Genomic DNA, 16,233 nt, shown 5'->3' with positions numbered 1-16,233 from the left:
CCCGGCGGTGCAGTGACTCTCCCATTCTCCCTCTGGCATCCTCTGAAACATTAATGACCCCAAGCTGAATCTGATCTGGCCTTTTTTACTCACTGTTTTATTCTTACTCTGATCTATCTACCCACTAATGTTAGCCACTCTCACGTATATAAAAAAGGAGTATTGATTAGTTGTGTTAAGATTTACTTTCATTTTAGGCTAAGCTAATGTAATCTAACGAAATTAAATGGCAGAAAGTAAAAGCTTCAGCAAATCAATAAATTGGGAAACTAAGAACAAAAAGTAGTATAACAGCAGCATCTAAAAGACTTCATCAAGTAACAAGAGTAAATATTCTAAATGAAGTTGTAAAGTCTGTAAATTCAAAGAAGGGTTCAAATCAGATGACCTGAAAGGGAGCTGTGAGCGGGCAGGAAGTACCAGGAGACATCTGTGGCAGGTGAAACAGAAATTCTAACACTTGAGCGAACACTTAAATGGATAAAGGGAGTTTGGAGGGGAAAAAAAGGCTAAAAGCTTCCATCACTTTCAACAAGACGTTGGAACCCAAAAAACAGTGTGTCAGCATCTTTAAACACCGGAGAGAAGAGGAGATGACAAAATCATTTTGACAGCCAGTTCACATGTAACATCTCCGATTCATCCACCTTGGGGAGTTGCTGGGCAGTTTTACCCAGCTGCCGGGGGAAACCAAGCCCCGTGTGTTAAAGCAGAGCGGGCACGGCCGAGCTTGTGCGCCGCACCGCGCGCCGCTTATCGATCAGAGTCAGACAGGGTGTCAGTCTCCACAGCCCAGAGATACAGCCGGCAAGCAGCATTTATCTGCGTGTATGAAGGTGTCCGCTCTGTGTGTATTGATTGGGAACAACTCGACACTGGGAATTGTCATCAAAATGCCGATTGACAAAAGGTTGAGCAGGCGGTGATGAAGTCTGCATGCGTGGTCCACTAGATATGGATTTGTTGCAGTTCCCGAGCGTCGATCCATACCAGTCAGGCACTGCAGGTCAGGAAACACTGAGGTGTCGAGCCTGGGCCTTTGTCTCACCCTGGGAGCTTTCAACTCATAGTACACTGGTAGACAGAGCTGCTTTATGGCATGTTGAATGATGTGCAAAAGACAGGACGACATTATAGCAACAGTCTTTGCCAAAGCGCAAACAGATGTTCACTAAACACACTCGGACCGCGCCTGCACAGCCCCTCCCTGCAATTGTTTGCCACAGAGGCAAAGCTTTTACAAAAAGGGGCCAAGGTCAGTATTTCCCTAGTGAGACCACCACCTCCATTAGCTCTCAGTTCACTGGGGTATCCGTTTCTCCCTAAAGATATTCAACTTCCAGACATCCACAGCACCGTTCATGGAAGAAAAAACAAGAACAAAAGTGCCAGCGTGCATCTCTGTACTGACCAAAACAATATCAAGATTTCATTTAATTAACCATACCAACACAAATATATCAAGTTCTTCGTAGGTTTGAGACATCAGTCACAAAAATAAAATGGGCTTCAACAGATCTTTAGTAGTGCTTAAAGCATGTAGCAATTTTAACAACGACCTGATCAGGTATCACAAGTACCGTTGATTCCAAAGATGATCCGATGCCACAGAGTTCAATTATTTTATTCATCTAAAAAACACATGAGTAGTCTTACACTGACCGATCCTTCATTTGTATCCACAAACATGCACAACACAGTTTTTTTTTTATTTATTCAATCCCACAGTTAATTCCAGCTGCCAAAAATCCAAATATGTATTAATCAGTGGTTGACTATAGTCTCTGAGTAATGTACAATGTCCCTATGTTTGAGTTACATTCACTAAAAACTAAGTGCACGGCTGCAGTGCTAAAAACACGGAGAAACTCATTTTCCCTGCCCTGCCTCAAATATTTTGTGCACACACTGAGTGCAAAATACACTTAATCCCATGTTATATGTTCTCAGTACATTTTTTGATTGTTTTGTCAGATGAAGGCACTTTGTGTATTTGTGACATATGGAACAAGTGGCACATCTGCAGTTTTTTTCCTTTGGAATATCTTCTGAACAGCACCCCAACTTTTCTGGAATCACGTTATCAGACACACCCTCATGCTGTTTTGTATGCATTTTCCACTGCTCTAGAAAATCCACAAAGTGTAGACAGTCTTACTGAAAATGATTTCCACCAAAGAAACAGTCGTGACAAGCAGATTATCCTGAGGAACCATAGCATGTTTTATTAAAAGAAATAAAAGAAATAAATCACACATACTTTTATTTTTTACTCCCTGATAATGCATTAACAGGGCACGTCTGTACCCTTAAACTGGCAGAAATGTGTTGTGCAAGTTTAAAAGTTGCGTCACTTGTGGTAACCGGCATATCAATCAAAATCTACCCATCAGAAAAGGAAGAGCACAGACATGGACGCAGAGATATTTAGACATGCTATAAATATCTCTGTAGAGTCCAGCTGACTCACATGTGAATATATGCAGGATGTGCACACATTGCAATGTTCCCTGGTCGACATAAGATAAAAATTTAAAGATTTTAAATGAGATTTCTTTTTGATTTTATTTGTTCTTTAACACTTGTTACTTATACGTCTGAAATAAAAATGTGATTGATTTTTTTCATCAGCACCTTGCATGCATCAAAGGAATTTGGGTAAATGAGGAAACAGTTTTGGGATTTCACAAATTAAGAGACGTTTAAAAAAACACTCCCAATAGTAATGCAGCAATCACAAAAGCAAATCTGGACGGTATAAAGGAAATATCTCAAAATCAAATTCATCTTCGTGCCTCATAAAGCAGCAGTGTAGCTGATGCAGGACCCGGGGGAGAGGCCCTAAACATGGCAGTTTTTCCTGACAAGCACTGCAGAGCCTGGGGAGGTTTCAGGCAGACAGGAGAGCTTGAAGCAGTCTGCAGAGGCCTCCGGGGGGAAGCAGACTGGATAAATAGTTCACTTAGACTCTCTTGCTCTCTAAGAGGTCACCAAGGAAATATGGAAGGAAAATGGAGAGGCTTTATCCCACTCTCACAGGACTGCTGAATGTTTGCATATTAGACTGCTCTATGAATACTGCACACATCTGCTCCGCAACTGAAATGATACGGTCCATCTTACTCATTCGTTCAATCTAAGAAACTACGGTCAAGGTCTTAAAAGTGCCCCTTGAATATAACCTTAAACCAAATCCTGAATGAATCTGTTGGAGGTGGATACTGGTTGCTGTAGCAACACAGATCTATTAAATATAAATGGATATTTGATATCAGTGACCTGAGATATGGCTCTGAACACTGCAAACTGCTCTCCACATGCCTACAGACTGCCAGACAGCATCTCCACCACTCCAATGATTGCTCAGAATGCGCACTCATGAAAACAGATACTTCTTTGACTCTCAAATGAATTCACTTGTTAATCAAAGACATGATACCGGTGTAAAACATCCTGCATCATGAAGACTAAGTGTCACATTTCACAGCGATACAAGTAGCAGTATTAATGGCTATACTGTGTATATTAAGGGTACAAATAAGGATATTTGTATTTGTTTCTTTAAAATATTTTTTTATTAGTTATTGATATTTGCCAAATGGCCTCTCTACTGGATCCACAGTAATGTCATGAAATGTCTTGTTTGACATTATAAAATAATATATGCAATTTTGCTGGTGAGATTTTCGCTTTGAATTTAAAGAAAACTGAAACTAAAGTAAAGTGATATTTTTTTTAAGCCTTTTTGTGATAAATTTGACGATTATGGCTACTCAAGATCTCACATAGTTGGAATATTCCATATGACTGATCAAAAAAAATGACTTAATAAACAGAAACATTATATTTCTGAAAATACACTCAGTACTTTACACATTTAGTGTAAGTGCATCAGTGCAGCATGGCATCAGCTTGTGGGACTGCTGAGGTGTCACTGAACCTCAGGTTGCTTTCGTAGCGGCCTTCAGCTCCTCTGTATTTTTTGAGCTGGGTGTTTCTCATCCTCCTCTTGACATTACCCTAAAGTTTAACCAGTAATAACACAGTCAGCAAACAACTTAATAGTTTTGGTTCTGTGAGCAGGTACTAATTCTTTATGGACAATAAAATCAGCATATCTATAAAGTTTCTCAGCATGGAGTAGATTTGATAAAATACAGAGGACCAACTATCACCAAGATCAGCAGATGACATGGCAACCAAAATCCTCACAAACTTCACACTGGACTTCAAACACCGCGGACTTCAGGACCTTGACTTCCAAATGAAGTGCAAAATTTGACTTTGCTCTGAAAAGAAGACTTTAGTCAACCGAGCAGCATTTGAGCTCTTTTTCTCCCTAGACCAGCTAATACATCTCTCAGAATAAGACCGTGGCAGCTCCTTTCCTAAAGACATCTGTGTTTGACGGCTCTTGATGCTCTGACACCAGCCTCAGTACCCTGACTGTGAGCCTCGAATTGACATTTGTTGACGATGCTCAGGAATCCCTGTTGCTTTGATAGTGATGCATGTTTATTACCATATTTACCTTCCAGCCAAATGTTAAGAATGTTAAGCCAAAATGTTTTTTCTTTGATTATTGCTTATTCAGACATTCGGAAGACATGCCAAGTCTCTTACCTGTGTTGCTATATTGTTAAAGTTGAACTTTAGCATGGGTCTAAAATTAAAAGATCTTTTTCACCTATGTGTGAATTTAACAATGAGGTGCTGAATCCACAGACTGATTCTGCCATCAGAGTTAAGCCCTCAAGACAAACAGTGCCCTCCTGAGTTGGAAAGGGATCACTGCTCTGACTCTGTCCTCCGATTTCTTGCGCTTTAAAACGAGAATCTGTTAATCAGAGACACGATGTTTTCACGACTGTGGAGCATCAACTGTTCAAACAAAACTGAAGAAATTTTAAACTAGGAATTACATACCAGTTAAAACAACTTATTCTGTGACATAATGGTTCTTTCGACTCAAATACTGTTAAGCTTATTTTAAATCTTAACTCTGCGTTTGTTTATCCTAAGCCTAGACCTTGTGTGCTTTAATATTTTGTGTACCCAGGAGCACTGCCAAAACAAAACCTCATCAGCCTGCAATTAATGACAGCAAAATCAGGGACAAAGACGGACTGAGCAGCAGTCTGTGTACTGTATTTGCTTTGTGGCTTTTGTCTAAGGCTTTCATCACAGCGCAATACACAGAGCAAACCTGGGCGGCAGATGTCGGCTAAATCCGACCGTTCAAACACGCTTCTACACCTATTCATCTAAAATCAGGACATGAGCTTCTCCTCTGCTGAAGCAGGAGCAGGAAGTCAGTGATTGTGCTTGTATTATATTATACACGCACGTAAATGCTGAGGGGGGAGAGGCGATCAAAGCCTTTGAGGCCTTTGTGTTTGCACAGAAGAGCAATATGTTGTCATCAAGCAATCATGGAAAGGCATTCGTAATCCCTGTGCATCTGTGTACAGCAGGCACTTCCTTTTAATTACATTGAGAAGTCTGCTGCAGCCAGCGTGTGTCACAGGATTTATTTTTTCTATAGATACTGCCACATCACAATGGGTCCTACACATTGTTCTCTCCTTAAATCTATTTGAAAAGAAGTATAGCTGATGTTTTAGTACACTACAAATCATATGTATATGATCTCATTCCAATATAATTTACACTATAAACAATACCTGCAATGCATATAAAATGAACTTTAACCCCTGCCATGTTACTACTTTGACAAGGTCTGGAAAAAACAAACAACTTGTCACCCTCAGCTGAGAGGAAATGGGTTAGGAGGTTAGGTTACTGAGGAACAACTCAGGAAACACCAAGGCTCAAGCCTGCCATGAACTAAAAACTGCTCCCACTGTCCACACTGAAGCAGGTCTTACATTGCCATGGACTAAGAGGGGGCTGACCAAGAAAAAAGCCCCTGCTCCAAAACAGACTCCTTCAGGCTCAACTGAAATTTGACAAACCATACGCCCTTTGAAGAAAGGTTTTCAGGTCAGGAGTAAAGCCGAGGCTTTCAAACCTGAAAACACTGCACCAAAGGTCAAGCATAAGTGGTGGTAGCATCACGGTCTGATGCTGTTATGCTGTTATTCTGCTGGTGTTATTGGTACACTGCACAAAGTGGATGGAAAAATGAACCAGGAGGACTACCCCTAAATTCTTCAATGTTACCTCAAAGCAGCAGCTAGACAGCTGAAACGTGTCGGTTCCAACAGGACAATGATCCCAAACAGACATTAAAACTTGTTTTGGAATAAATCAAGCTAACATTAAGTTTCTGGAACAGCTTTCCCAAAGCCTCGACTTCAACCCTACTGAAAATTTTTGGAACAAGGGGAATTTAATTAAATATTAGTGGAGGTGTATGTATGTATTTGGTACATTGTGTATACTTTTAACCCTGGGGATAAGAAAAAATCCCAAATAAATTTAAACGTACGTGTACTAAACTAGGTGTACTTCACAAGGCGAAGAAAAAAACCCCCCAAACTACAATGAAGGTTACTAAATTTGTGCTAATACACAAATTATATTTCCCTCTATGCAAATGACCTCATTTTAAGGTAGCAGAACTTTAAAATATAATCTACTAAAAATGTATTTTCACAAACTACACTGCTAGCATGCATATTAATTTCTATTTTAGTTGCAGACTATGCTAAAGTGGCATATCCCCACCTACACTGCAGGAAATTAGGTAAATATCTCAGTGGTAGGGCAGGTGTAAATAGATCATGAGCACAAGTTTTGACACCGAAGTTTCAGTTTTGTCATATTTAAATTCCTATTTTGGACTCTTTCTAAGCAGTGACAACCTCTGTACAGTTTTTATGTGACTGGATCCTTCCAGACATGTCTGCACTTTCTGTGACCACACTGAACTGCTCTGGTTTAATCCTATTACGGTACATGTCAAGCACAAAGGGACCTAAGAGGTTTATGTTTCGCTTCCTTACAGAGTGAATCTCTCCCTCTTTCTCTGTCTCTCTTTCAAGACACCAGGAGAGCTATATATTTGATCATTTTGATTCTGTGCTGTTGCATCATCTGTCAAAATAAAGGCCAACTGATAATAAGATTGTCTGTGAGGGCTGAAGAGAAACTGATGATGAATGAAGATCAGGTGAAAGAGATAATCCAGAGATGGGTAAGTCAACAATATTGCGCCATGGCAACACATTTTAGCTGAGGCTATCGTACTCAGGATCTCCTCTCCTGATGTTGCAATGAAGTATGACCTTCAAGTGTGGGGAAAAATAGCATAACGGCTGACAGATTAGCTGCTAGCATTAGAGTATAGAAGAACTGGTGCGTTGGGTGACGCTGCCTTCATTATATCTCGTTTGATCCTCCTCACTCAGTAACATTACAAGAGGAAGTCCATGTTAAATAAATATATTTGTTTCTTAGGGTTTATGCAGGATATCCTGACATCTACTCACACTATACTAGCACTATCTACTGCTTCTGAGAGGAAACTCATGACTAAGCTCAATGGTGTTCATCAGCAATAGTAAACGAAAACATTATGACGTAATATACTGTGTCCTGTATTTAGAGAAATACTCAAGAAGACGATCTGAAGCCTGAGGACTACCAGCAGTTCAAGACTTTGGGATGTGCCAGTCTCAGTGAGGGTGAAAGTCAACAGCTCTTAAAATTCATACAAGATGAGAAAAACCAGGTATTCCTCGTCGTTGCCAACACAGCAGATCAGGGCAGCTGTTTCCTCCGTAGCAGTTACACCTCACAGATATGAAGTGACAGCAGATTGGCAGCGTTAATCTGCCATACAGCTCTAAAAGCACGGCTACACTGCAGGATCGTACCTACTGAAGCGAGCAGCCTCTTGCCTGCTACACAACTATGCTAAACATTAACATGCAGCTACCACTCTGTGCCTCCTAGCCTCTTGACCTGGAGGTGTGCTGGGAAAACAAGCAGATATTCAGTCAGATTTCTCGCTCCACTGATAACCCTCTTCAATACAGCGCTTCTCTAAGTGCCCTTGGTTGTCCCATCTCTCCACGCTCAGTGCAGTTATTTGTAGCCTACATTTAAAGCATGTGTCATCTCTCACTCCTTCCTCTTTCTGAGCTAAAACAATCTCAAGGGCTGCAAATGATTGATTATAAAATGAGAAATCCCTGGATTTTGACTTTCAAAACCATTGCCGAAAAAGAAGCCGCGCGGAGAAGAACAAATAGGTGAACTGACAGTCATGGGATTGCAGCTCTGCAACAAATGATTTTAATAAGAATCTTTTTCCACAGATTATCTATATAGTCTAATGCCTTTTTAAAATTATTTTCAGAAGGTGAAACCTGCACCTTCTTCCACTCCTTTTTCGTGTGTGTGTGTGATCTGGTAGATCACACTTTAACCAGCAGTTGTGAAGATGAAACTGCACTTCTTTTGCATGCATCAGTTTATGCAGCGATGCATGCAAATGGAAAGGAAGGGACTATCAAATTCATATGCCGACAGGGTCGCTTTTAAGGTTCCCGGTGACGTGTACTGATTGCCTATTGTTGCACTTGCAGGTTATTGTGAAATCTATGGGCTGTGTTATACTGGCACCTCTTCTAAACGAAGTTGTAAAAAAAGCTAAGGGTCTGGATCAATACCAAGCTGCCATCACACATCTGACCAGGGTAGGTGCAAGCAGTTCTTCTACATAGTGAAACACGCTCCCCGTGCATCACCTGAAACGTTGCATCTGTTCGTTAAGACTTGCAGGCCAAATGAACTCCTGGATTGCATGCTTGAAATAATTGAAGGCATTGATCCAGGTGCCATTTCCGAGACAATCCTAGCCCTTCTTCCGCATCTTCAATCAGGTAACACAAATAATCATGCAACAGTACTACTACTAAATCAACACAACAGTCTCGGCCATAAATTCTACCTCTACCATAGAAACAAACACAGCTTTTAGGAATAGCTGCAGATTCAGCCTGATTCACCATCATCCACTACAACGGCAATATTAAACTACAATTACAACTTTTTTTGACAACATTTTTAGATTTGCAATAGTAAAAATGAATTTATGGTAGAATTGCTTTTATCGCATTAAACTGCACAGCCATAACCAATAATCAAATGATCCCCATTAGGCCTGGTAACATTATCAATCGAACAGCTCGGTGGACGCGATCAGGTCAGTGGAGTCGCTTGCTAGTTTATTAGGTGAGTGGGGAGAGTTGTTATTGCTGTTGTCTAAGCTGACATAAATGCAGTGGATAAAATAAGAAAAATTTAACACGATCCAAAAACACCTCAAACTAATCGGCCAAAATAACAATACGTTTGAATCGACAGTTTCAGCACTTTTGACAAACATTGAACACCTTTACCGTCATAGCACCTTTTTTTTTTGCAGGGTTCTTGTATTAGACAACATGTAGATCATGTGCATCACATGTAGCCTGGTTTACTGAGTGCGGTTACTGCTTCTCCATGCATTGGTGGGTTATGGTGAACAAGTAAATGCTGCTTTTTCTTTTTCTTTAAAGGGCTCCCCCTGCTGTACGCTTACTGTAAACTAACAAACTGTGTTTTTAAACAGTACTTCTCCGACTGGATGAGGGGAAGGCAGCCTGTGTGGGCTCGACTCTGTCGGCCCTGCAGAAGCAGCTGTCCCGGCTGCCTGTGCCTTACACGGAGCAGCAGGAGGAGGCTGATGAGTACGGCCTGTGCCGCTGCAGCGCTGCCTTGACTGTGTTCACAGAACCTTTTGTGGAGGAGGTGAAAAGGACAGACGGAAATTGTGCTGCTACAGCTGAAGATGAGGAGCTAAAGATTGAGCTTCTGAAGTTGTATGTTTCTCTCTGCAACTCTGTTTATTTGTAGTTATTATTATTAATGATATTAAATACAAATGGCAAAGCAAAATAACTTCGAATTGAATAACTGATTGCATTCTCTGTTTAGCTGCATGAGGAGTTTGAGAGAGCCTTTGCTTGAGGCTGAACTGAAGCACGACAGAAGATCACCATTGTGGCTCTTTGCAGTAGAGATAATGGTACGGGCAAAGTCACTTCACTTTACTTCTATTTTTTTTTATTTAGAACACAACATGTTTTAGTTGTTTAGTCCCAAGTCACATGTGTGCATTGCAGGTCACACTTTCTGCAATCAAAGAGCCTCTTCCGGAGCTCTTATTCTTCAGCTCACTGAGGAAAAACATCCTGATGGACAATAATCAGTTCAAGGAGGCGAGAGCATGTCTGGCTTATCTGCTGTTTGTTCAGCTCATTACCATTGACAACTTTCCAGCAGTGTTTAGGTAACGTGAGCAGCCACATTTTACTTACTTAAATTTACTTTCACTAAAAACTATTAATGTTGAACTTTTCCTGCCTTTCTAGCCATGTGTTTATTCTCCAGTGCAACATGGAATACATCAGTCAGCTGCTCAGCAGGTATGCTGTTAACACAACATTAAGTGAACATGTTTTCTGTTTTAGAACAAACTTACAATCAGAGTCATATCTGTGTTTCTCTGACAGCAAAAAAGAATCACATTTGCTCAAAGGATTGGTAAGAGCCCATCAGTATGAAAAACATCTGAAAGCAGAAGACTGAGTTCATTTTAATTGCCCATAATTATCTATTATTAGGCGCTGTTCACAAAAAGCTTGGAGCGTGTGCAGGACAACAGCCTCCCAGTGAGTCTGCTGGATCTGAAGAGCTTCTACAGTGTGACACAGGTAAGACAAGCAGCCGTGCCAGACTCATTTCTATTTCTCAGGCTGCATACACACACAGGCCGGAGCAGCAGAATTACAGAAAAACCTGAGATGTCTTAAGTCTGTTTGCATATTCACTGAGATCACTGTCAGTGCATGCATGTCACTCTGTGACCTTCACCTTTAAGGTCAAGGTCACTGAGATTCAAAACCTGTCCAAGATTTTTCGTGGTTGCTTCTATGGTATGAATTTAAAAATCCTAAGTTGGCTCATTCTCGAGCTATTATTTACAAGATTTTTAGAAACTTGACCTTTCCTTGAGTTCAAGGTCACTGAAAATCAAACTCATCTGATACTTTTAGTAGAAGCAATTTCCAAGCAAGCAAATTTCAAAATCCTCATTCTCGAGGCCAAGCTGCTTTAGGTAAAGAACTGACAGTGAACTGTCAATCTGCAGCCTACCTCAGTTTCACAGGGTTTTATGTTTCATTGTTTAGCTGTCACACATAAACCATTTGTTGTTCGCACTCACTGCTCTCAGTGCTTTTATCCTCAGCAGGCAGCTGTTTTCAGTGAAAAGCGCTTAAGAAATCAAAACAAGCTAGTCAAGTAACTTAAGCAACCCAATTGGCAAAAACAAAGGGAGCTCCAAATGAAGCTGAAGAATGCTTGCTTGCACTGCAGGATGGATCCGTGTCTTTAACGTGATACAGCTCTCTGCTCCCCTCTAGTGGCCTAAAAATGTTATTCAAAACTACAAAATAAGCATCAGTTAGTAAGCTGTTTTTTGTTTTTTTTAACGTGATGAGACTTTGAGACTCAGCCTGTGAAGTGGCTGTAAACTATAATATTATAGTTGTAACATTTACTGCGATTCACAGCTGTAGCTGACTTAAATGACTCAACCATAACACCGAAAGCTCAGTGAGCTGTTTTGTGCTTAAATTCTCAGAACCTGCGGCGAGTTCTTACCGACTGTCCAATACAGCACTTGGTGAGTGCTTCATTAGTGGTCAATATGGGGAAAATGTTTGACTTTTGCTACACTATAAAAGGCATACATCTGTTCGCTCTTCCGTCTGATCATTGCTCCCCCAGAGAGAATCGGGCCTGCAGGTTTTCCAGGTATTCATCAATAAATTAGATGCAGAAGCAAAGCACAAATTCTTCAGGTGAGAAAAACAGTTTCAATTGCAGTTGCAATTTCTTTCCAGGTGTGAAATTAACGCCCATTATACAGCTATATATAGACTACTTTAACACTTTATTAAAAACAAATGGCCCACAGCATATTCTTAACTTGTCCCTCTATTAATTTACTGCTGCTTCTCTCCATCTAGCGTTTCCAGTTACACTCCAGCTGACAAATGTTTACAGTATTCTCTTAGTCTTCTAACACTTTAACGTAACGCTTGCTGTTTTTGTTTTTTTTTTGCTGTTGTTGTAGGTGCATGTTAAAAACCAGCAATCACGCAGGAATAGAAAGTTATATAATCAAGAACATCAGGAATCAATTTGAACTTTCTATGAAGGTGAGAAAAACACGAGAGTCACGCCATAGCCTGCATTTTTTTTCTCTACACGTTAAATGTACTACAACTCTTTTACAGTGGGGTAACGCCAATGAGTGGTTCTTGGGAACGGAGTTTATTTCACTGATGACACTGGTGCTGTGCTTGCCACAAGGTGCTCAGACAGATTTGCTCAGCAGTATGGACAAGTGAGTAACGAGAAAAGTTTGAAGCATTATTACAGCAGGCTGGAGGAGGTGGAACCTGGTTACCTGAAGCACAAAGTCAGTGGAGTGAGACGTAATTATAATTCTTGATTATGGCAAAATCGTAAACATGGATACTTTGGCATGTGCTGAGAGCATAATAGTAGCTTTATTATACTTTAAAAAGAAAAAACTTTTTTTAATGAAGCAAATTCCATTTAACTGTCATTATAATTACAACCTAGACTTTGGGACACCTGGAAATTGAAATAATTACCCTTAAGTACCCCGCCTCTCGCTCTATGACAGCTGGGATAGGCTCCAGTGCCCCCCGCGACCCTGAAAAGGATAAGCGGAAGCGAATGGATGGATGGAATATAGGCTCAAAGGCATCCTTAGAATATTTTGACCTTTGAAAGAAATACAGAAAACCGTATCTGCTACCAAAATACATGGAGTTAATGGAACTAAATTAAAGCAATTTTCAACTTCAGATCTAATCAAGTTAAAAACTATCCTGCAGAGATTCAAAGACAAAAGTCTGTCATTGTGTGAACTGGGAAGCTTCATCCAGATTGAGCCATTAAGTAGCACTCTTTGTTTATCCAGGGTAATGGAGAGCCTAAATCTGCTACGCTATGTTCTTATCAGAGACGAAGAGCTGAGAACCAATGTAAGTAAGTCTAATACAAAGCTTTCAGTTAATGCCTGGTTAGGGCAGGACGCTGATCATCTGTTCTGCCTTCCTTTAGGAAGATGTGTGGGAAGAGTTGTGCAGGATCAAAGAGGAATACCTAAAAATGCTGCGTGTATGTATCAGCATATCAAGAGCGTATTATTCCTCTGAACTGAAAGCACTGAGGGAGGACCAAAAGCTAAAAGCAAAAGGTAGGAATTAGCTACTAATCTGTGTGACAAAATTCCAGTGAAATAAGCTTTACACGAATAGTTTAAGAGTCTATTTTTATACTGTCAACACTTCCTATTGCCCAGAAGCCAGAGATGCTGCTCGACCCACTAAATTAGTCAAAAGCATCACAGTAAGGAAGGAGAAAGTGTCCAACATGTCCCCGGAGGTCCAGCATCAGGTCAGGAAAACTCTTCTAATTTAATAATTTTCATTTATGTTTTGGACTCTACGACTAGCAAGCTGACTTTTGTCATGTTTCTCAGGTGCTGCAGAGTGCTTTGGTGACATTTGACCTCATGGAGAGTCTTATAGTCCGAATCGAAGAGATCACAGAGGAAAAGCAGAACAAACTAAACTGAGGCTCTGAATTCAGACCCTTCAATATTTTTCTAAATATATCTTTATTTGGTTTGCTTTGTTTGACTGAATAAAGTGTGTGCTTATATACAAGAATGTATACAAGATGATACTATATACTGAAATGTCTGCTTTTCTATGTTCAGCACATTGGGCTCCTGCTGGTTAGCATTAAATAAAACATGTCGAATCACCTGCCTGGTTTTGCAGCATGTCTCTTAACATTTCCCACACAGGACTGCTTTCAATGATGTGAGCCCGAGCCAGAGAAATCCGGTCCCGGATGCTGTCTACATGGGGTTTACTGGTGGCCTGCAGGAAGGTGTGGCTTAATTTAATTCAAGGTTTCACAAGGACACATCAGTTTATCTCATTTATATTTAAAATATACCAAATAGCTGCGCCTCCATTGTTACCTTGGCAATTGTTAACATCCCTTTAACAATTTCATCAGTGTTTTGCACAGGCAGGATCCTGAGATTGCTGCCAAAGAATCTGCAAGAGATAAAGACGTCCTTAGTACAATATAGTTATTCTGTTTTCAATATAGAACCTTTAAAAACAAAATCCACAAATTCTTTGACAGACAAGAAAAAAAAGCAAAGTTAGGGGAGATAAAATACAAAAAAGATACCAATAGCAATAATGACAATTAAAAAAACAATTACTCTGAAAATACTTACAGAGTCATAAATATCTATGGTTGATTTTTCAGAGGCTATTTATTCTCCTGTAGCCTGCTTATTGGTTTGAATATGTAGATAGCCATATAATCAACATAGAAGTTACTGTAGGTGGACAAATTTCAGGTTGGCAATCAATAGACAAACTAAATAATAAAGAACCCGGGACTGACCCATGAGGTACTCCGACATCATCATTATTATATCCTCAAGCTGCTGTCACAAAGCCTTGTAACCAGAGTGTTAGAATCAGTTAAGTAAAGCAAAAATGACACAACATGACTATTAATCTACCGGTTTTGAATCACAGTCAGCGTTTCCAGCTCCTTTTTTCCTTTAAATGGTGAACGAAGGAGTAAAAAGCAGTTGCGGTGGACTTGCACAAATTTCTTTATCCTCTCAAAGACTCCCGATTCTTCAGAGGGCTCTGGGAGGTCTTGCGGGTCAACCATCAGGAATGCAGTACCTGCAATAAATAAAAAACAACAACAACAAAAAAAACCTCACACACACATATATATATATCTGTAAGTATGGGCTTTAATTCTGCCACAATCAGGGATCAGACCAAACGAGTTACACTCACACCCTCTCCTCTGGTGCTAAATTAATGTATATGTAGGAGTACTTTTTACTTAATCACTTGAAACATATTTTGATGCTAAAACATTCCCACTAGGCTACTTAAATAGGATTATGACTTAAGTAAAGAGTCTAAATCAGGGGTGTTAAACATAAGGCCCAGGGGCTTTAGGACAGCTTTAGAAAATGTGAAAGAGTGCAAAGATTTAGAACTTTTGACTGGATTTTCATAAGTTTTAGAGCTTTCCCAGTTGATATAAACCCCGACCCCCCACTACCATCACACTAAACCAAAGTATGAGGTCATTTACTGTGAACAATGAAAACTTTACACTACATTATTAAAATCCACTGAGTGTCTTATAGAAAACAGAATAATGTCTTATAGTGGGTTATAAAATACACGGCAGGTGTACTGGGGGACTCGGGTTTACCCGATAGAGGAAAAATGAAGGCTCCGGGATGAACACTGTCTGAAAACCTGATGCGGTGCTGCTGAGCGTTTAGCATCCTAATGATTTCGTGGCTCTGTGGAAACAAAATGAAGATAAGTTAACTGCTAGCATCGTTAGCTGGTACAGTTCTTTATTCAAAGTCAGAGGTGGGCAAATAACTAATATTTCACGTATTTTGTCGGTGCTAGTGCCTTGGCTTCATGGCTAAAGCTCTTTATGTTAACTTATTTTTTTTATAACTGGCACCAGAAACCGACCAAGCAAAACATTTTGACGGTTCAGGTTAAACTTTCTAACATTACCTGAAGCGATGTGCTGACAATAATCGTTGTTTTCCACTGAGGAGTCCCTTCTCCGCATGTCGCCATTGCCTGCTAGTTATTAACAAGTGAACGACACGGTTCCGATGACGACACTCTCAACCCGGTTTTTGGTCCAAAGCTGTTCCTGCAGCGGATTCAGCCGTCTGTTGTGTCATGCCACCAGGACGCCACCAGGGGGCGCTGCGGTAAAACGTAACGTCCTGTTCATCGATAAAAGCGTTTGTTTTGTTTAATTTCCCTTTCTCCTTTAAATGGGGCATGAAATAAAAAGTTCCTGTAATTATCTGCCATTCCAAATACCAGCTTTTTTAAAGCTGAAGTTAAAAAGTGCTAAGTTTAAATATGGACCAATTTGTAGACTTCAAAACTTAAAATATTAAAATTAGACAAATGCTGGTCGTATTTTGCTGTCATGCAATTAAAAATAAAGTTTGGCATGTGCAAGTGCTAATGCATATTTATATTTCTAGCCGTAGTCTGAAAAAAAATGCACAAAGTA

General features: G+C 40.1%; 2 protein-coding genes across 3 annotated transcripts; one reads left to right on the top strand and one right to left on the bottom strand.

The window, feature by feature from the left end:
• Positions 1–6,954: 6,954 nt before the first annotated feature.
• On the top strand, positions 6,955–13,886 carry glmnb (glomulin, FKBP associated protein b). 2 transcript variants are annotated; one of them, XM_080297947.1, is made up of 18 exons: positions 6,955–7,159; positions 7,571–7,696; positions 8,556–8,666; positions 8,744–8,852; positions 9,584–9,833; positions 9,949–10,039; positions 10,137–10,303; positions 10,386–10,439; positions 10,527–10,557; positions 10,638–10,727; positions 11,660–11,701; positions 11,806–11,879; positions 12,155–12,239; positions 12,318–12,427; positions 13,034–13,097; positions 13,177–13,312; positions 13,421–13,512; positions 13,598–13,886. In XM_080297947.1, exons 1-18 carry the CDS (start codon positions 7,118–7,120, stop codon positions 13,691–13,693), a joined length of 1,770 nt encoding a protein of 589 aa, XP_080154073.1. In that variant the 5' UTR covers positions 6,955–7,117; the 3' UTR covers positions 13,694–13,886. The 2 variants fall into 2 exon arrangements, with proteins under 2 accessions (XP_080154073.1, XP_026013533.2); XM_026157748.2 differs by having other exon boundaries at positions 6,958–7,159; positions 13,418–13,512.
• Positions 13,717–15,913, bottom strand: c23h1orf146 (chromosome 23 C1orf146 homolog). The gene is made up of 5 exons (XM_026157750.2): positions 15,714–15,913; positions 15,391–15,484; positions 14,669–14,840; positions 14,108–14,186; positions 13,717–14,003 (listed from the first exon to the last, which is right to left on the bottom strand). Exons 1-5 carry the CDS (start codon positions 15,777–15,779, stop codon positions 13,863–13,865), a joined length of 552 nt encoding a protein of 183 aa, XP_026013535.2. The 5' UTR covers positions 15,780–15,913; the 3' UTR covers positions 13,717–13,862.
• Between the last annotated feature and the right edge of the window lie 320 nt (positions 15,914–16,233).

Source organism: Astatotilapia calliptera, chromosome 23, assembly GCF_964374335.1.
Source record: "Astatotilapia calliptera chromosome 23, fAstCal68.1, whole genome shotgun sequence".
Taxonomy (NCBI): domain Eukaryota; kingdom Metazoa; phylum Chordata; class Actinopteri; order Cichliformes; family Cichlidae; genus Astatotilapia; species Astatotilapia calliptera.
This window is presented reverse-complemented; position numbering and strand designations above follow the sequence as displayed.